We start from the raw sequence: 22,138 nt of genomic DNA, 5'->3' as shown, positions 1-22,138 counted from the left end.
GCACCTGTGGCCTCCGTGAACAGGGCAAACTTCTCTCAGAGTTTTATTGGCTTTCTATGTAAACCAAGAAATATCAGCCTCTTTCTCTCCTCTATTTTCTTATCTTCAACATTCTTTCCTTATCTCTCTCTAAATCAATCGCTGACACCGTTTCTCCTTCTGGTTTCCCTGGATCCTGCGGGGGCTGGACCCCAGCGGACATTACTTTTCCAGTAGTCACTTATAGATATGAGAGTTGGACTGTAAAGAAAGCTGAGCGCCAAAGAATTGATGCTTTTGAACTGTGGTGTTGGAGAAGACTCTTGAGAGTCCCTTGGACTGCAAGGAGATCCAACCAGTCCATCCTAGAGGAGATCAGTCCTGGGTGTTCATCGGAAGGACTGATTGATGTTGAAGCTGAAACTCCAATACTTTGGCCATCTGATGCGAAGAACTGACTCATTGGAAAAGACCCTGATGCTGGGAAAGATTGAAGGCAGGAGAAGGGGACGACAGAGGAGATGGTTGGATGGCACCACTGACTCACTGGACAAGAGTTTGAGTAAACTCCAGGAGTTGGCGATGGACAGGGAGGCCTGGCGTGCTGCAGTCCATGGGGTCGCAAAGAGTCGGACACGACTGAGCGCCTGAACAGCAACAGCTCCCAACAGTAAGGTCAACGTGGACCCCTCTCAATTCTCTGCACACACCGTAACTTTAACACACGCACCCCGCCCACGATTTCACCCGGCAGTGAATTCTCTTCTGAAGTGATTAGTCAGTGGTCACCTGAGCGCCATCAACGCCTCCCTGCCTCTTTCTCCCTTTGAGCGCCAGAGCGGTGGCAGGGACCGCCGGCCCACCGAGAGGAAAGACTCCCGGTAGCCAAGCAGCCCGGGTTGCCCCACCCCTTTTCCCTTCCGAGCCAATTAGGAGCTAGAGTGGGCGTGACCGCTCGCCCCGCACCTGCGCGTTAAGAGGAGGGCGGCGAGGCATCGAGGCAGCTGTGCCGCATCCCGTGATGAGGTCGCGGGTGGTGGGCACCGGGCTGTTGCTTCTGCTGCAGCTGGTGCTGGTGCTCGGAGCGGTGCGGTCCCCGGGCTGCACCGACCCTCGGCGCTGCACCGACCCTCCGCGCCGCTACACCCCGGACTGGCCGAGTCTGGACTCCCGGCCGCTGCCGGCCTGGTTCGATGAAGCCAAATTCGGGGTGTTCGTACACTGGGGCGTGTTCTCGGTGCCCGCCTGGGGCAGCGAGTGGTTCTGGTGGCACTGGCAGGGCGAGAAGCTGCCACAGTACGAGAACTTCATGAAAGAGAACTACCCGCCCGATTTCAGCTACGCCGACTTCGGGCCAAGGTTCACGGCGCACTTCTTCCACCCCGACAGCTGGGCTGATCTCTTCAAGGCCGCCGGGGCCAAGTGAGTGAGGCCGCCGCGGGAGCGGGCGGGGCGCCCCTGCCCGGGCGAGGGCTGACCCTGGAGCACCGGGAGGGCCTTAGGCTGGTGGGAATCGAGCAGGGTGGGGGCGGGGAGGAGGCGAGGAGATTTGCCGGATCACACAGATGTCCCTGTGACCTCAGATGTCCGGGGTACTCTGTTTTGCCTCCCTAAAGATGCAGAATTGTATGTGTCACGCCAGATCTTAAGCTTGAGGATTAGAAGGAAATAAAGGTTTCAGGTTGGTGGTGGACTTGGAAAGACCTGAATTGGGGGAGGATTGAGCTAAGTGATACCTAGTCAGTCCCCTGCGGGTCAGCAAGACAATCAAGGTTCCAGGATTTTAACCAGACGTCAGGAGTCTGATCCTAGTTCATCTGTGAACTTGAACAAGGCCTTTTACCTCCCTACCGCCTCCTTCCGTGGCTGTACCCAGGAATTGTGTTCTTTCAGCTTTAATATGTCCCAGAGGGAAGGAAGTTCTGATGCCCAGTGTATTTGGGCAACAATATAGACTCTGTCGTCTGCTCTTCTCAGTGCCTTGCATGTAGAGAGTGCTCATGAAATTGTTTTGAGAACTGTTGCAGCTTGCATGTGAATGGTTCAGAGAACTGAAAGTGTAGAGCTTGGATGGGGGGAGGCAAGGACTCCCAAGGCTGTTGAAGACTGGGGCTGGCCCTGAAGGAGTGATCCTTGAAGGCAGGATATTGCAGATATTAAGTCAAGGAATGGTGACCCTCAGCTTCAAGGATGAGCTTGGTGGCTGAGCTAGCAGTGGTTTGGAGGAGGGTAAGAATGAAGGCAGGTAGGTTTTCCAGCCTCTGGCTTAGGGCAGTCTTCCACTGTTGTCTTGTCTCAGACGACTTCCAGCTTTTAGTTTCTCTTGGACTTTAAGTCCTCATGTACTAAAGAGAAATTAAAACTGATATTTAGTGTTTGCAATTAAAGGCATGGGAATATAAGCCTTGACAAAACAGAAGAGGAGTTCACTGTCTTTCAGAAGCCTTAGAAATCCATAATTTTCAAATGAAGAAGTTAAAATCTGGGAGACATTCCTTTGTCTAGGACAAGTGCCCTTACTGTGGCCAAGATGACTGGCCCAGATAGAGGAAGGGAACTAATGTCCTAGACTCCAGATCCCATGACCCTAAGATGCAGGTTCTTTCCACCACACCAGGGGTCTGTAAGCATGACCAGAGGGATTGGTCCTCTGCCTTTTTTTGTAAGTTTCTTGAGAAGGATTTTTACATTTTCAAAAACCTGTTTTTAAAAAGTAGAAGAAGGATATACCACAGAGAGGACTGTGGTCCATAGAGCCTGAAATACTGTCTAGCCCTTAAAATCCTGAGCTCCCACTGAGCTCCCCACATCAGCCGGGGATTAAATTATCACGTTGGGCACCAACTGTTTTTCTGCCATAAAAGTAAATGAAATGTTGAGTGATTTGGTTGTTATTTCAACACTTGCTTTTTCTCCCCTTTTTCTTTTGGCCTTTAGTCATCTCTCTAAATTGATATGGGCTTGATAAACATCTTACTTTTCTGTCATCTGCTTTTAGTAGAGATTTCTTTCTCCTTTAGGGTAAAGCCTTGTGTGTTTTTTTTTTTTTTTTTAATTATTAACATTAATACCCAGAAGGGCTCAAGAACTGGAGAGCCAGTGCATACATATTTTCCCTTACCTATTCCTTTCTTCCTTCTTTCTTTCCTAGTCTCCTGCTTGTCTGGGAACTAAGGACTGTGGCTTCCTCAAATTTGCTTTCATTCCTGGAACAATACCCAAGGGGTGTTGTGACTGAAGCAATTCCCTGGGTATCACTAATATAGTCACTCATACAAGTTCAGTTGACCCTTAAACACACAGGTTTGAACTTCATGGGTCCACTTATGTGCAAGTTTTTTCCAGAATTTTGGGAGATCTATTATAATTTGAAAAATCTCACAGAAATATCAAAAATTAAGAAAAGAGTATGTCACGAATGCATAAAATGTATAGATACTAGTTTATTTTACCATTTCTGTGTGTCTGCTCAGTCACTCAGTCGTGTCTGACTCTCTGTGACCCCATGGACTGTAGCCCACCAGGCCTTCTGTCCCTTAGGCCTCCTGCCTTGGCAGGTGGGTTCTTGACCAGCAGCGCCACCTGGGAAGCCCATATTAAATCATAAAATGCACTAAATCAATCACAGTACATACTGTGCCTCTGTCATGATTTTGTAGCCGCCTCCTATGGTGTCCTGTTGGTGAGCTCAACTGTCGTATCCACTGAAAACACCAAGTGATGCAAATCTTTTCATCCCCCTGGTAAATTACCTATCGCAGTAAAAAGTCATCTCTCATGTTCTCGAGTACCTTTCATCTTGTTTAGTGCAATATCGTAAGCCTCGAATCGCACCATGGCACCCATACAAAGCTCCCCTAGTGATACCAGAAGTGCTCCCAAGAAGCGGAGAAAATCAACATTACAAGAAGTTGAATCGCTTGATATGTATTGTAGATGGAGGTCTGCAGCTGCGGTTGCCCACTGCCCTTCCAACATAAAGGAATCCAGCGGGGGGGAAAAAAAAAAGCTGTCATTGCAACTATGCCATAAGGCGTGAAAAACCTTGCACTTATTGCAAAATATCTTTTTATCTCTTATTGAAAATGCAGCTTTGATGTGGGTGCAGGATTGCTACAAGAAAGGTATACATAAAGACACTAAAATGATTCAAGAAAAAGTGAAGTCGTCACATGACAACTTAAAGCAAAAGGAAGGTGAAGGATCTAAAGCTGGAGAATTTAATGCCAACAAAGGATGGTTTGATAATTTTCTGAAGAGGTTTGGCTTTTTAAATGTCAAGATAACGGGAGAAGTGGTTACTACCAACCAGGAGATGAGTTCCCAGAGTGCCATTGAGAAGATCATTGAGGAGAAAGGATTTCTGCCTATGCAGTGTTTGCTTTTTTTTTCCTTTTGTTTTTTGGTGGCTCCAGGTGGCATGCGAGATCTTAGTTGGCCAACCAGGGATCGAACCTGTGCCCTCTGCAGTAGAAGTGCAGAGTCTTAACCACTTTACCACCAGGGAAACCCCTGAGCAGGTTTCTAATACAGATTAAAATGGGCCATCTAGTGGAGGAGAAATGCCTCCAAGAACATTTATTAGTGAGGAAGAGAAGTAAGCACCAGGATTTAAGTCAGGAGGGGACTAGCTAACTCTACTGTTTGGTGCAAATGCAATCAGGTTTATGATTAGGACTGTCCTTTTCTATAAACCTACTAATCAGTGAGCCTTGAAGGGAAAAGATGACACAAACTGCCAGTCTTTTGGTTGTAAAACAAGTAGGCCTGGACAACAATGACCCTTTTTCTGGATTGGTTCCATCACTGCTTTGTCCCTGAAGTCAGGAAGTACCTTGCCAGTAAGAAACTGCCTTTTATTTATTAATTTTTTTTTTTTAGAAACTGCCTTTTAAAGTCCTTTTAATATTGGACAATGCCCTGGCCACCCAGAACCCCAAGAGTTCAACAGCAAAGACATTGAAGTGATCCACCCCAAACACAACATCTCTAATTCAACCTGTAGATCTAGGGGTCATAAGGATCTTTTCTATTTTTATTAACTGATTGATTGATTTGGTTGCATTGAGTCTTAGTTGTAGCAGGTGGACTCTCCAGCTGTGGCATGCAGGCTTTGTTGCTCCAGAGCATGTGGGATCTTAGTTCTCTGACCACGGAGCGAACCTGCATCTCCTGCATTGCACAGCAGATTCTTCATCACTGGGAAAAGTGAAATTGCTCAGTCGTGTCCAACTCTTTGCGACCCCATGGACTGTAGCCTACTGGGCTCCTCCGTAGATGGGATTTTCCGGGCAAAGGTACGGGAGTGGGTTGCCATTTCCTTCTCCAGAGGATCTTCCTGACCCAGGGATCGAACCCAGGTCTACCTGCATTGAAGGCAGACGCTTTACCCTCTTAGCCACTAGGGAAGCTCTGGACCACCAGGGAAATCCCCATAGTGGACTTTAAGGATCTTTAAGGCTCATTACACATGGTACTTGATGGAAAGGGTTGCCAGCACAATGGAAGAGAACCCCGATATAGACAGCATCATGAAAGTCTGAAAGGAGTACACCATTGAAGATGCCATTGTTGTTATAGAAAAAACCATCAAGCCCAAAACAATAAAATTCCTGCCAGAGAAAACTGTGTCCAGATGTTGTGCATGACTTCACAGGATTTACAACAGAGCCAGCTAAGGAGATCATGAAAGAGGTGTGGATGTGGCAGGGGAAAAAAGGAGCGGGGAGGAGGGATCTTGGAAAAATTCAGGAGCTGGTGACCTCACACTTGAGGAACTAACATAAGACAGTTTGATGGAGATAAGTGCTTCTGAACAACAGCCAGACAATGAGGAAGAAGACACAGAAGAAGCAATGCCAGAAAACAGACTGACGTTAGACAGTCTGCCAGAAGGATTCTGATTATTCAGACAGCTTTTGACTTCTTTTAACATATTGACCCTTCTATGATATGATATGAAACTAAAGCAAACCATGGAAGGATTGGTATCATATTTGTCATTTTATCATTAAGTCGTGTCCAACTCTTTTGCAACCCTATGGACTGTAGCCCAGGCTTCTCTGTCCATGGAATTCTCCAGGCAAGAGTACTGGAGTGGGTTGCCATTTCCTTCTCCAGGGGATCTTCCTGACCCAGGGATTGAACTTGCATCTCCTGCACTGGCAAGCAAGTTCTAACAGACAGAAATATATGAGATATTTCCATAACATTACCCTGAATACCCACCTTCCTGCCTCCTGTCCACCTCCTTTTCCTCTTCCACCTCTGCCACCCCTGAGATGGCAAGACCAACCCCTCCCCTTCCTCCTCAGGGTACTCATCGTGAATACCTTTATGATGACCCACTTCCACTTAATGAAGAGTAAATAATCCTTATGCCATACAGTTAATAAACCTATCTGTTGTGTAAGTGTATAAGTGTCTTCATGAGGTCTGAGAACTGAATGGCAGAACTGTAGGAAACGTTTTGTGTCATCATCAATGCCATCACCACCTAAGTGTCCATCTGTAGACCATCACACACAAGATTGGCATGAAAGTAAGTAGCCGATCCTTACATAAGCAGAAAGTAAGCGATACTTCATATAAAATTAACAATATCTCCTTACTTTTTAAAAACTTCGCTTTCAACTAATTATATTACCATACAGTATGCACCACCTTCCAGTCCCCTCTCATAATTAAATAACTATGTATCAGACTGTTAGGGAAACTAAAATGGAGGTAGTCTTGTTCAGCCTTCAGAAGCAAGACAGCAGGCCTCTGACCGACTTCTAACCTTGCCTGGACCCTGCCTGGATGACATGTCTGCCTGTAAGCGCACCAGTTGTTACCAGCAAGTCAGGCAGCACCTTGGATAAGAGAGGCTCTTGGAATTTCCTGAGCCCCTGGAGGTCTGGAAAATCTTGTGACTCACAAGGTGAAACAAACAGCATTGTAAAAGTTAAAGGAAAACCAGAGCTGCATGCAAACTGATGTGATATCAGTTTGTGTCCTGGGGTTTTAAGCAGGAGCCCCCAAACCTGCAACTTGAAGTCTCGTGGTGGGGTGGACCCACTGCCTGGGACCCTTCTCCCAACTGGGCCTCCAGATTGCTGTTACTCGGGACTTTCCAGCTCTGTTCAAGTCTGGATATAGGTTGGTGGCCCATTTTGGTGATATGCACACTGTTACTTCTGTTATTTCCGGTTTTTTTAACGACTGTATGTTGTAATTAAGTTAAATTATCTATTACATATTGAAATTGGTTATTGTGTATGTAACCAGCAGTTTCTTTTGTTAACAAATCCTTCAAACCTAAAACAAAATTAAAACTTTCAGCAAAACTCAACCGATGTATGAAACAGGGTGCTCAGGGCTGGTGCACTGGGTTGATCCTGAGGGATGGGATGGGGAGGGAGGTGGGAGGGGACTTCAGGATGAGGAACACATGTACACCCATGGCTGATTCATGTCAATGTGTGGCAAAAACCACTACAATACTGTAAAGTAATTAGCCTCCAATTAAAAAAAAACAAAACTCAACCTATCATCACATTCAAGTGACTTTTTAAAAAATGTAACAATGTTTCCAATCCCATATTTTGAATATGAATATAATACCCTATGCCATAAAAAATTTATAGTGATTCATCAGTGTATAAGCTATGCTATCATGAAGCAATCATATTGATTGCACTAGGCTACTATAAAGCAATCATGTTGCTGTTTCTTCATTATCAATGAATGAATCATTATAATTACAAATAGATATGAATTGCTTTTTCACATTAGCTTTCCAGCTTTGATATTTAGTGTTAGTAACAACTATAACGTCTGCAGTGTTTTGTACCATGTAAGACAATATTGCTGTAGATACTGACAGGTGGTTCATCTTGTAAACAGACAATGTAAACTTATGGTATCAATACTTACAGTACTATGCCCAATCTCCAACTAACACAACATTGTAAAGCAACTATACTCCAATAAAATAAAAAAATAAATGCAGTGCAGTACTATAATGCATTTTCTCTTCCTTATGATTTTCTTAACATTTTCTTTTCTCTAGCTTACATCATTGTACAAATACAGCATATTATACATATAACATACAAAATGGGTGTTAATCGACCATTTATGTTATCGGTAAGCCTTCCAGTCAAGAGTAGGCTATTAGTAGTTTAGGGCGAAGTCAAGAGTTACACATGGATTTCCTTCTGCACAGGGGTCAGCAGACACCTGCTAACCACCCCGTAACCACCATGTTGTTCAAGGGTCAACTGTACATTTCCTGTAGTTGAGTTCCCTCAACCATTTTAAAAGCCTCAGGCATGCCAGGTAAGTTGGTGCTCGTGGCCCACTGCCCACTTCCTTTGCTCATGTGGTTTCAATGTCCACAGGTATGTAGTCCTGACGACAAAGCATCACGAAGGCTATACAAACTGGCCAAGCGCTGTGTCTTGGAACTGGAACTCTAAGGATGTGGGGCCCCATCGTGATTTGGTTGGTGAGTTGGGAACAGCCATCCGGAAGAGGTGCGTGTCCACGGACAGTCACCCCATCATCGCTTTTGATCTAACCACCCAGTACCCCGTGCCTTCCCTACTCTTCTGTGTTTTCTAAGTTTGCACTTAACCGGTACATGGGAGGGCTTCTGGCCCTGAATTGGCAGTGTTTGAACCTTGGCAGTTTCCATGTGACCAGAAATGACAGCATCAGAGAAGTGCACGGCCGTCTCTGGTTAGGTGAAGGATACCCAGCATAGACCACAACGCTGCACTTGTGCTCTTCAGAGGATTCTTTCTGGGAAGCCTTCCAACCTAGGGCCTTTTCCAGTGTCTGGTGGAGGCCAGGGTTGTGTCTCATCTTTGTGTCCTCCTTAGCTGTCAACCCAGAGCTTTGTAGGCTTTCATGGAAGGTTTAGATGGGTGGTAAATCAGGAGAGAGCTGAAGAGGGCAGTTAAAGCAACAAAAAGGGAGGTAAGGCATCACTCGTGATTCTAGGTAATATTTTCTAATATCTGCCACTTAAGATGTAACTTCCCAAGGTCAAAGAGCTGGGAAGGGGCAGAAATGGGATTTGAACCCAGGTATTCTGATTTTGGACCCTATTGTTCTGAGTATATTTGCCTGTAAGGAGGAAAAGTGGTATTTGTGTCATGCCCACTCAGCTCTATTGTGATTTGGCAAACTTGAAGTCCTGTTTAAGGGGTAGACCAGCTAATTATTTGTATAAATAAAGTTTGATTGGAATACAGTTGTGTTCATTCACTTATGGATTGATTCTGGCTACTTTCAAGCTCTAACTGCAGAGTTAGGGTAGAGATAGCAAGGCCTGCTGCTGCTGCTAAGTCGCTTCAGTAGTGTCCAACTCTGTGTGACCCCATAGACAGCAGCCCACTAGGCAACCCTGTCCCTGGGATTCTCCAGGCAAGAACACTGGAGTGGGTTGCCATTTCCTTCTCCAGTGCATGAAAGTGAAAAGTGAAAGTGAAGTCGCTCAGTTGTGTCCGACTCTTCATGACCCCATGGACTGCAGCCTGCCAGGCTCCTCCGTCCATGGGATTTTCCAGGCAAGAGTACTGGAGTGGGGTGCCATCACCTTCTCCGATAGCAAGGCCTACAAAGCCTCAAAGTTATCTGGTCATTTAAGAAAGCATTTGCTGACTTATGTCACCTGTGAAACATTCAGTTTCCCAATACTGTGCTCTGCTAATAATAGTCCTGCTGTAAAAGTCTGAGACATGGATTAGATCTGAGCTCCAAGAGCCTTGATTTTCACCTTCTCTGTATCTAGTTAGTCACTGAATCACATGATGAAATTCTTGACTTCAATTCTTTCTGCTTTATCTATGCCATTGCAAATGTTATCTTTACTTCTTGTATTATAGCATTTCCAAAACACTCACTCTTCTTAATTCACAACAAGTTTTATTGTGTATGAAAATAGGTAAATTTAACCATATTTTGTTTCAGGTATATTAAAAACTATTTGTAAATCTTATATGAAACAATAAACTGATATTCATTAATTTCAGCTGCACAGAAAATGGTACTAGTGATTCTTTCTGAGTGATGAGATTTTGGATATTCTTGGTATTTGTCTCTATTTTCCAGTATCTCTTCAATATTTATTATGATTAACAGAAAACATTTTTAATAGAACTATAAGTTATTGAGATAATTGACTTAAAAGAAAATGGTTTAAATAACATTTTGATGTTAAGATAATTTATGTATAATTTGTTATCTGCTAAGTCGATTCAGTCATGTCCAACTCTTTGTGACCCCATGGACTGTAGCCCGCCGGGCTCCTCTATCCATGGAATTCTCCAGGCAAGAGTACTGGAGTGGGTTGCCATGCCCTCCTCCAGGGGATCTTCCTGACCCAGGGGTAGAACCTGTCTCTCTTGTGTCTCCAGCATTGGTAGATGAGTTCTTTACCACTAGCGCCACCTGGGAAGCCTAATTTATTATTTGTATCATCAAAAACAAAGTAAGCCAATCATTTTGCTTAAGTGAATGATAAGAGATAATTTAAGGAACTGGCTGTGGGTCCTGACCCCTGTATGCCCTATGGGTAAATTTCACTGAGATGTAAAAATTCTGGCAACTGATTTTTCTTAAAATATTTTTTCTTTGCTTAATGACAGTTGCTGTCCTGTTTTTCTGTTTCAGGAACTTACGCTATGGACTATATCATTCACTTTTAGAATGGTTCCATCCTCTCTACCTACGTGATAAGGAAAATGGCTTCAAAACACAGTCCTTCGTCCATGCAAAAACAATGCCAGAGCTCTATGACCTTGTTAACAGGTACAAAACAGAAATTGTTTTAGCCTTATGACTTTCATCAATGACATCTGAGCTGCTTATACTGTTGAGGGGAAAGGGGTAGGGGTGGGATATGAAAAAACTCTAGAAGACATCAAAACAGTAACGAGTAATCATTGCGTTAAAACAAAGTATATTTTTTCTTTTTGCTTTTCAAAACTTCCGTAGTATGGTCATGCTGCTTTTATAAACTGAAACAGAACTGAGGATGGTAGTAAGTCAAAACCTCAGTTAACTCCTTCCATACCACTTTCTGTCAGGAGCCTGGAGAAGGGCAACATGGTCTAATGGACCCTGCAGAGGGTTTGGCATAAGGCAGATTTGTATTTGAATCCTGGCTCTTGTTACCCTCAAGCAGTTTTTTGGCTGTGCCATGCAGCTTGTGAAAAGGCTGGCTTAAAACTCAACATTCACAGAACTAAGATCATGGCATCCGGTCCCATCATTTCATGGCATATAGATGGGGAAAAAATGAAAATAGTGACAGACTTTATTTTCTTGGGCTCCAAAATCACTGCAGGTGGTGACTGCAGCCATGAAATTAAAAGACATTTGCTCCTTGGAAGAAAAATTATGACACACCTAGACAGCATATTAAAAAGCAGAGACATTACTTTGCCAACAAAAGTCCATCTAGTCAAAGCTATGGTTTTTCCAGTAGTCATGTGTGGATGTGAGAGTTGGACTGTAAAGAAGGCATGCCAAAGAATTGATGCCTTTGAATTGTGGTGCTGGAGAAGACTCTTGAGAGTGCTTTGGACAGCAAGGAGATCAAACCAGTCAATCCTAAAGGAAATCAACCCTGAGTATTCATTGGAAGGACAGATGCTGAAGCTCCAATACTTTGGCCACCTGCTGCAAAGAGATGACTCATTGGAAGACCCTGATGCTGGGAAAGACTGAGGGCAAAAGGAAAACAGGGCAACAGAGGGTGAGATGGTTGGATGGCAGCACCAGCTCAGTAGACATGACTTTGAGCAAACTCCAGGAGACAGTGAAGGACAGGGAAGCCTGGTGTGCTGCAGTCCATGGAGTCGTAAAGAATCAGACATGACTTAGCCACTGAACACCAACAATGACCACAACAGCAGTGCAGCTGGTGGGATCTTAGTTCCCTGACCAGGGATCGAGGGGTCAAAGCCAGGCCTTCAGTAGGGAGAGCACAGAGTCCTAACCACTGGGCAGCCAGGGAACTCCCTTACAAGCCTTAAACAGGTTACTCATCTGAGCCTCAGATTCTCACTCTGTAAAGTGACAATAATGCCTTCTAAGTAGGGCTCAGCATAATATATGAAGTTTCTATCGCTATGCCTGGTACAGAATCATAGTGGCATTATTATTCTTAGTTATCCTTAAAAATGATGACTTTTACTTTGGGGTTTGTCCCTGGTCTTCACCATGTTTTATTCTGCATTTGCCCTTCTTGCTCCTGGGGGCTCTTAGGAGGATGGTGGACCTTTAAAGATTAAGAGGCAGCCGTCTGTGCTTGGACACTCAACTGTAGACCAAAAGACGAAAAAACTCCTTGCACCCAGATGACTGCTATAAGGAGACAGGACAGTTGTAAGAAACCGACCAGCACCAGCTTCAAGTCAGAAATCCAGTTTTTTTTTTCTTACTGACTGTATAACCTCGAACAAACTACTTAATCTTTCTATAGCTCAGTTTCTTTACCTGTTTATACATCACAGGGTGTTGTGGGAATGAATGAGGTTAACGAGTATAAAGTGCCTACTACAATTTTTCGTACACAGTAAAACACACACCATCTGTGTTTCTCTTGCCTCTTAGGTAGCCTTTTTCCTGGATTCAGCCTGGATTAGCCAACAGGCAGATTTACATATGGGTTCCAGCTCCTATTACGTAGCAGTTTTGCACCTAAAACAAAGTTTCTGAGCAATACATTCTTGCTTTCTTAAGCGGGACTAATGCTGCTTACCTTAGAGGTATAAATCCACACACTCATAGGGCTCAGAGTAGTAATATGAGAAAGGTGCAACTGTGGCTCAGGTGAATTCAGTAGATTTTTATGATTGAAGCTCTGGGTAGTCGTCCCCAAAAATGCATTTGATGGAACAGTTCGAGCTCTTAACACATCTTAAAAGCAGAAGCAGTAATCCTGTAGTTCTGGAGCACCACTCTTCATAGGAATCAGTTTCTGGAAGGAAACCAAGTTGTATACACACTGATTAAAGCTTTGCTTTTTAATCTAAGACATTTTAAAAAAAGATTGGGAAGAAATATACCAAAATGCTGTATATTACACTGTGGTCGTGTTAGCTCAGGGGTGGGTGTGTGTGTGGTCATTTTCATCTCTTTAGTTTTCCATTTTCTCTGTACCATGGTACTTTCAAGATAGGAGGAAATTAATGTTTAAATATGTGTGGCAAAGATAGATCTGTCAGACTTGACTGTGACTGGATTCAGATAATAAACTTTGTTGTAATTGTGTGTCTCTCAGGTATAAACCTGACTTGATTTGGTCTGATGGAGAGTGGGAATGTCCTGATACTTATTGGAACTCTACAGGTTTTCTTGCTTGGCTCTACAATGATAGCCCAGTTAAGGTATGTGATTATAAGACTTCTCTCTTATTTATCTGTTGTGATAAAACACAATGTGAGGAGCCAAGATCTGGAGTAATAACCGTAATGACAACAATGTCACAACAGTGACAATAATAAATACTAATCTCAGGACTTCCCTGGGGAGCCAGTGGTTAAGACTGCCTTCACCTTCCAATGCAAGCGGTCAGGTTTGATCCCTGGTCAGAGAGCTAAGATCCCACACGTCTTGAGGCGAAAAAGCCAACACATAAAACCAGAAACAATATTGTAACAAATTCAATAAGGACTTTAAGTGTCAGTCAATACATAAATAGCAGTATTGATATGGGTGTGGTAGGGATGAGGGAACTTAATGGATGTTAAAGGTTTCTCCTTTAATTTTTTTTTTTGCCCCTTCCTTTTTCTTTCTTTAAGCTTTTCTTCCTTAACGCTTTCTTTTTCTCCTTTAATTCTTGATTTTTACAAGCTAGTTTTCAAGCTTCTTAAAGTAGTAGGATAGAAATAGTATAAAGAAGCCCCAGACCACTGTAAAGAAAATAAACTGTTAAGCAAACAGACATTGTAGATAAGAAAACCACCCAAAAAATTAATATATAAAACTTATTAAATGATAGGAATAAAATGTGAGAATCTATGACCTCAGCTCCTCTATGTTGACTGTGTAGTTTAACTCATATAGGGAAATTTCTTTTCCCTGAGATCCAAATTCGAAGGAAGTTGGAAGGAAACTTCGCCTGCCTTACGCTCTCCCTCATAACCAACCTTGGAGAAGGAATTGGCAACCCACTCCAGTGTTCTTGGCTGGAGAATCCCAGGGACGGGGGAGCCTGGTGGGCTGCCGTCTATGGGGTCGCGCAGAGTCGGACACGACTGAAGCGACTTAGCAGCAGCAGCATAACCAACCTACTACACTGCACAATAGCTGCCTGTTCATAGTTCACATTTCAAGACACAAAGTAGCAAAAGTCTTAATCTTCACTGTAGAAAATTTCAAAAATCTTACAGATTCTAGCTTTGTTGCGAATTTTAAAGAAAAATCTAAGACCAGTTTGAACTCAGCTATCTGGGTAGGTTCCTAAACCTCTTAGGATGTCACTGGCTAACTATTACTAAATTCAGAAAAGGGGAAGAAAGATCCTGTGTGGCAAATGGAAGCAAATTCAGATTGATGTTTTGGAACTTTCGGGCCGCATGGGGACCTCTAGTGGCGAGGTCTAGTGGTTCTTCCCAGGTGGTTCCCTGGCTGGGGTGGCTTAGATGTGGATCCTTGGGTGGGACACCGCAGACCATGTTCTACCCACTCTTGTCCTGCGTGCTTTCTCACGCGTTAGGAAAGAGGGTTGTCATATACTCATATTAGGAAATGACTTTTAGGAGAAGTAGACAGACCTTGATCCTTACCCCTCTGCTGTCTATAATTCCCTCTCCTGCAGAGAGGTCTTTGGGAGGTCACACCTTCCCCACCACCCTATCTAAAATCGCAGCATGCCTCCATCAGCGCTGTCTGTCTTTCCTTGCCTTACCTTTCTCTTAACCACTTACCTGGCCTAACATATTTCAGATACCATTTACCTCGTTGCTATCTGTCTCCCTCACTGAAGCATCACCTTTGTGAGGGCAAGAATTTGGGTCTGTTCACTCCTACGTCCCCAACTCCAGGAACAGTCCTTGGCCCAGTTAGACACAGAGTAAGTACCGGTGGAATGTAAACTAAATCTGGCTCCTGGCAATTTATATTCTTTCCTGAAAGAAGCAAGAAACACTCCTGAACTGGTGTTTCGGTGAAGACCCTAACGCTGACATGAGGTCACGTCATAATTGTCCATGTATATGTCTCCTGGATATGTCGCTGCTGGATCTCTGAGGGCAAGAACTGAGACTTGTTTACTCTGGATACCCCAGTATGAGCCTCATCAGTTCAGTTCAGATCAGTCGCTCAGTCGTGTCCAACTCTTTGCGACCCCATGAATCGCAGCACGCCAGGCCTCCCTGTCCATCACCAACTCCCGGAGTTCACCCAGACTCACGTCCATCAAGTCCGTGATGCCATCCAGCCATCTCATCCTCAGTCGTCCCCTTCTCCTCCTGCCCCCAATCCCTCCCAGCATCAGAGTCTTTTCCAATGAGTCAACTCTTCACATGAGGTGGCCAAAGTACTGGAGCTTCAGCTTTAGCATCATTCCTTCCAAAGAAATCCCAGGGTTGATCTCCTTCACAATGGACTGGTTGGATCTCCTTGCAGTCCAAGGGACCCTCAAGAGTCTTCTCCAACACCACAGTTCAAAAGCATCAATTCTTCAGCGCTCTGCCTTCTTCACAGTCCAACTCCACATCCATACATGACCACAGGAAAAACCATAGCCTTGACTAGACGGACCTTAGTCAGCAAAGTAATGTCTCTGCTTTTGAATATACTATCTAGGTTGGTCATAACTTTTCTTCCAAGGAGTAAGTGTCTTTTAATTTCATGGCTGCAGTCACCATCTGCAGTGATTTTGGAGCCCCCAAAAATAAAGTCTGACACTGTTTCCACTGTTTCCCCATCTTTTTCCCATGAAGTGATGGGACCAGATGCCATGATCTTAGTTTTCTGAATGTTGAGCTTTAAGCCAACTTTTTCGCTCTCCTCTCTCACTTTCATCAAGAGGCTTTTTAGTTTCTCTTCACTTTCTGCCATAAGGGTGGTGTCATCTGCATATCTGAGGTTATTGATATTTCTCCCGGCAATCTTGATTCCAGCTTGTGTTTCTTCCAGTCCAGCGTTTCTCATGATGTACTCTGCATAGAAGTTAAAGAAGCAGGGTGACAATATATAGCCTTGACGTACTCCTTTTCCTATTTGGAACCAGTCTGTTGTCCATGTCCAGTTCTAACTGTTGCTTCCTGACTTGCATACAGATTTCTCAAGAGGCAGGTTAGGTGGTCTGGTATTCCCATCTCTTTCAGAATTTTCCACAGTTTATTGTGATCCACACAGTCAAAGGCTTTGGCATAGTCAATAAAGCAGAAATAGGTGTTTTTCTGGAACTCTCTTGCTTTTTCCATGATCCAGCGGATGTTGGCAATTTGATCTCTGGTTCCTCTGCCTTTTCTAAAACCAGCTTGAACATCAGGGAGTTCACAATTCACATATTGCTGAAGCCTGGCTTGGAGAATTTTGAGTGTTACTTTACTAGCATGTGAGATGAGTGCAGTTGTGCGGTAGTTTGAGCATTCTTTGGCATTGCCTTTCTTTGGAATTGGAATGAAAACTGCTCTTTTCCAGTCTTGTGGCCACTGCTGAATTTTCCAAATTTGCTGGCATATTGAGTGCAGCACTTTCACAGCATCATCTTTCAGGATTTGAAATAGCTCAACTGGAATTCCATCACCTCCACTAGCTTTGTTCGTAGTGGTGCTTTCTAAGTAGTATTAAATGTTGACATTAAGTTACTCCATGTAAAGATATTTCAAAGTTCAGCAAAACCTTGAGAGAAGGAAAAGAATGTTTTGATTACTGATTTTGCCTTAGGTAAAGAAAGTCAGGGTGATATAGTGAAAAGCATCCTGGGCTGGGTTCGAGTACCAGATTCATAGTCCAAGCTTTCAGAAACTCTGCCTGGGAATGTGATCTCGGGCAGGCCTCCTCTTCTACATTTCTCTTCTGATAGAATAAGTGGTTTACTAGATAATCTAAACAGGCCCTTCCAGTTCTGACATTACATATTGCTGGACTGGGGTTAACTGCAAATAACGTTTGGAGTTGGATATTTCTTTGTTGTGAAGGGACAGTTCTCTGTGTTGTAAGATGTTTATGATTTTTTTTTTCCCCCACACCATGCGACCATGCGGGATCTTAGTTCCCAGACCAGGGATCAAACCCTCACCCCCAGCAGTGTAAGTGGGGATTCTTAACCGCTGGACGGCCAGGGGATTCCCTTGTAATGTGTTTAGAAGAATCCCTGGTCTCTGCCCACTAGAAGGCAGTAGCACCACCCCAAGTTGTGACCACCAAAGAACGTCTCTAGATTTTGCCCTTTAAGTCTCCCCTAATTGAGAACCACTGTGCTTGACTGAGTCTGCTCCTTGCTTCCAAACAGGCACCTAACTTATCAAACTGAGTTAGATAGTTTTACCCCTGATGACCTCAGTACTCCTTCCTCCTTTAGGATGAGGTAGTAGTAAATGACCGGTGGGGTCAGAACTGTTCCTGTCACCATGGAGGATACTACAACTGTAAAGATAAATTCCAGCCAGAGACCTTGCCACATCACAAGTGGGAGATGTGCACCTCCATAGACCAGCGGTCCTGGGGCTACCGTCGAGACATGGAGATGGCTGACATTGCAAGCGCATCCACCATCATTTCGGTAAGAGGTAGTTATTTGCTAACTGCAATCCCAGGCTGCCTTCTGACTAAGAGTGGTGGCAGCACTCTGGATAGACATATGGGCCGTGAGAACCCATTTGGGTTATTGAACATACTCATAACACTTGTCCTAAGGAGACAGGTCTAATTACTGAAGAGTTCTGTACAGAAGTGTTCTCCCCAGGATTATTGTCAGATTGACATTGGGCTGTTTCAATTCCTGGCAACCATAAAGGAATAATTCAGTAGATTTGGGGATTTTCCTTAACCATGAAAATGTTTCTGAACGTAATATGGATTAATGCTTACAGGGTTGATGAAAAGACAAGTTATGCAGTATCACAACTATATAGAATTAACTGCACAAGAAAAAGACCAGAAGGAAACATCAAAGTTAATGGGGTGGTGTCTTTGGGGTACTCTAACAGAACCTCCTTTTTAAATTTTTCTGTATGTAGCCTTGATTTTTCTGGACTGCCTTGAAGTGCTACTGTATGGGGTCACAGTAAACACACACACACATACGCATCCTACCCCAGAAATCTTAAAGACTGTATCTCTTTACAGCGTATTTTCCTGAAGGGGCAACATACACATTTATATAGCCCAGGGTATCCTGAAATTCATCAGATCTCTTCTACACCTCCCCGCACCGCCCCCCCCCCCGCCCCTCCCTGAGTCTCCATGGCACCTGCTCTGAATCTCTCATCTCTGTATTCTCTCTGGCTGGCTCCACAGAATCCTTTCAAGGCCAAGTGCTTTGTTTTCAGCTCCCTGGCTGACAGTCTGTGCTGATATATGACACTTCCCCCTGCATGTGGTGCTGTGGCAGGTGCCAGCTCACGGGTAAGAGCCCATGATCACTCCCTGGAATCTGAGTTAATATGTCTCTCAACCCTGTAGCAGAATTTTTCAGTTTTCTCATGTAAGCCTATCCTGCTATGAAAATGACAAAAATATATTGTCTTTTCCAAAAGATAGAGGATATTCACAAAACACAGGGAGAACAGCCTAGATTCTTCTTCTTCCCTCCATCTGTGTGTTTTAAGCATTCAGCCAGGCTTGGCATTCAGAACTGGAATTTCCTTGTTTTCTGCTCCCGCCAGCAACTGGTTCAGACAGTAAGTTTGGGAGGCAACTATCTTCTCAACATCGGACCAACCAAAGACGGACTGATCGTTCCCATCTTCCAAGAAAGGCTACTTGCTGTTGGGAAGTGGCTGAGCATCAATGGAGAGGCTATCTATGCCTCCAAACCATGGAGGGTACAATCTGAGAACTCTTCTGTGTGGTGAGTCTGGTCTTCTGTTACAGGTAGGAACAGGGGTGGCTCCTCCTGAGCTGGCAACCCCTTGGGTCCACAGTGGTTACAAGCCAGGCTTCGGACTCATCTGGAGGAAACACAAAAGCTGTTCTGTGATATTAAATGTGTGCCCAGGTTCATGTTTTATGCGCCAGGGTATCTTTGACTAGTGAGGGAGGTGGGTAGACTTGGTGAAGACAGAAGGAGCTACAAAGTATCAATTTGCTCAACCCCTAAACACAGTCATAGCTAATATTTGTACAGCACCCACATGTGGTAGACTCCATCCTAAATTCTTTCTCCTCATTTAGTCCCCTCAACAATCTCACTGAGTGGATAATGTCACTATCCCTAGGTTACAAGGAGAAAGCATGTCCATGGGAGTAATCATTGGCCCAGAATCATGAAGGTACTAAGTGAAGAAGGCATGATTCATACTTGGAATTGTGGATCTAGTTATTTGATCTCAGGCTTCAGGCTTTTTTTAAATTTTCAACTGCAAAATGGGGTGATGATACCTAACTTCCTAGAGCGTGAGGATTAAATAAGCTAACGTATGTAAAGCACCCAGCAGAGTGCCAGGTACATACTAACTGCTCAATGAGAGACCTCTGCAAATGTGATATCACAGAGCTGAGGGCTTTGCATCAGGAGAAACACATTCAGGGTTCTCTTTTGGGTGAGTTTCTATTTAGTGATTTTTTTCACCCTCTTCTATAAGCATGGGCTTCCCTGGTGGCTCAGATGGTAAAGAATCTGCCCACATTGAGGGAGACCCAGGTTCAATCCCTGGGTTGGGAAGATCCCCAGGAGAAAGGAATGGCTACTCACTCAAGTATTCTTGCCTGAAGAATTCCATAGACAGAGGAGCCTGGCAGGCTACAGTGCATGGGGTCACAAAGAGTTGGACACAGCAAGTGACTAACACTTTCACTTTCTCTAAGCATAGTGAAACCTCAGAACAACAGATTTGTCTTGGGAATTTCCCTGGCGGTCCAGAGGATAGAAGTAGATGCTTTCACTGCCATGGGCCTTGGTTTGATCCCTGATCGGGGAACTAAAGATCCCAAAGACCACATGGGATGACCAAAAATTTTAAAGAGGAACTCAAATTTGTCTTCATTGCACGTCTTGCCCTTGTTATACCCCAGATGTTTTCATGTGGATTTAAAGATAAAGAAAGATATGAATAATGAGGAAGATGGCTTCAGTATGTGTCACTAATATGAGAGTTAAAAAAATGTTTTAAGAAAACTTAGAACCCCATACAGAGAAGAAAGGGAAGATACCACCCAGAGAGAGTCTTCCAGGGCTACATAATTCCCACAGAGCTTAACCGTGTGTGCTGTGTTTAGTCGCTCAGTCGTGTCCGACTCTGCGACCCCATGGACTGTAGCCCGCCAGGCTCCTCTGTCCATGGGATTCTCCAGACAAGAATTCTGGAGTGGGTTGCCATGCTCTCCTCCAGGGGATCTTCCCAACCCAGGGATCGAACCCAGGTCTCCTGCATTGCAGGCGGATTCTTTACTGTCTCAGCCACCAGGGAAGCCCAAACCTAAATTGGTATCAAGTTACTTGCTTGCTAGTAGCAGTGACAGACTGAAGGCCTTGCAATTGGTAGATAATTGAAAGGGGAATGTATAAAGTCATGTGGCAGGATAATAAGCCAGGTATGTTTGACAACGATGTTTCTTTTTTCCCAGGTATACCTCTAAAGGATTAGCTGTTTATGCCATTGTACTGCACTGGCCAGAATATGGAATCTTAAGGCTTATATCCCCTATAGCTACTTCAACCACAGAGGTAAAGAGCCTCCGTCAGTCCTGTCGGAGATGTAGCCCTTTGTAAAGGAATTGGGGGGCCTTCTCTGATCCTTCCTTCCTTCCCCAGATCTCTCCTGTTTCCCTTCTGGGCTGTCTTCTCCTTCCTGGCCCAGCGTAGTTGTTTGCCACCATCAGTTCAGTTCAGTTCAGTCGCTCAGTCATGTCTGACTCTTTGCAACCCCATGAATTGCAGCACGCCAGGCCTCCCTGTTCATCACCATCTCCTGGAGTTCACTCAGACTCACGTCCATCGAGTCCGTGATGGCATCCAGCCATCTCATCCTCAGTCGTCCCCTTCTCCTCCTGCCCCCAATCCCTCCCAGCATCAGAATCTTTTCCAATGAGTCAGCTCTTCGCATGAGGTGGCCAAAGTACTGGAGCTTCAGCTTTAGCATCATTCCTTCCAAAGAAATCCCAGGGTTGATCTCCTTCAGAATGGACTGGTTGGATCTCCTTGCAGTCCAAGGGACTCTCAAGAGTCTTCTCCAACACCACTGTTCAAAAGCATCAATTTTTCGGCACTCAGCCTTCTTCACAGTCCAACTCTCACATCCATACATGACCACAGGAAATATTCTGTGCTCATCAATGCATTCGTGTTTTTTCCATTCCCTTTTGCTTTCTGCAGGTAACAATGCTGGGAATCCAAAATGATCTGAAGTGGTCCCTAAATCCAGATAAAGGTCTCCTCGTGTTCCTGCCCGAGTTACCACCCTCTGCTCTTCCAACTGAGTTTGCTTGGACCATAAAGCTGACAGGAGTGAAATGATCATTGGAGTTCAAGAAGAAAGGGACACTGCCTGCACTTTGATTTTCCTCTCATACCGCCATCATTATAATAAATGACTCTTCTCTACTCCGAAATCTCTTTTCCAACACATTTTAATAAATGGAACAGATGATGTTACACTGATGTCTCGCAGGGTCAAAGATCTGAGCTCCAGTGCTAGCATCTCTCTCTCTGATCAATAGAAGAGACTGAACAGTTAAGCTCAGCCATTCCTAACACTGGGAATTATCTGCAATGGAAACTTCCCTCCATCCTCTCTTTCATAACTTGATTGCTTACTCAGATGACTTCAAGAATAAGCCAAGTCGTCCCATTGCCTATGGGAGGTGCTGAAAAGGATTTGGCAGACCCCACTACGTGCTATTTTTTAGAAGTTTCCAAAGCAAGCTAAGAGCTCTGACATTCAGTCTGTTTACAGGGATTCTATGAAGAAAATGAATGTGATTCTGCCTTTCTTTAATACAGTCAAATAAATAAATTTGTATGTCAAATCATTTTCTACTAAAAAGC

At 44.2% G+C, this 22,138-nt stretch overlaps 1 protein-coding gene across 1 annotated transcript; it reads left to right on the top strand.

The window, feature by feature from the left end:
• Nucleotides 1-942: 942 nt before the first annotated feature.
• Nucleotides 943-22,122, top strand: FUCA1 (alpha-L-fucosidase 1). The gene is made up of 8 exons (XM_040229627.1): nt 943-1,401; nt 8,364-8,498; nt 10,642-10,779; nt 13,259-13,364; nt 17,513-17,713; nt 18,819-19,003; nt 20,719-20,818; nt 21,467-22,122. The coding sequence occupies exons 1-8, from the start codon at nt 1,001-1,003 to the stop codon at nt 21,605-21,607; spliced, it is 1,407 nt and encodes a 468-aa protein (XP_040085561.1). The 5' UTR covers nt 943-1,000; the 3' UTR covers nt 21,608-22,122.
• The last annotated feature ends 16 nt before the right edge of the window (nt 22,123-22,138 follow it).

This window comes from Oryx dammah, unplaced genomic scaffold (assembly GCF_014754425.2).
Source record: "Oryx dammah isolate SB20612 unplaced genomic scaffold, SCBI_Odam_1.1 HiC_scaffold_27, whole genome shotgun sequence".
In the NCBI taxonomy this organism is placed as follows: Eukaryota; Metazoa; Chordata; class Mammalia; order Artiodactyla; family Bovidae; genus Oryx; species Oryx dammah.
The sequence above is the reverse complement of the archived record's forward strand: the minus strand, read 5'-3'. Positions and strand labels throughout refer to the sequence as shown.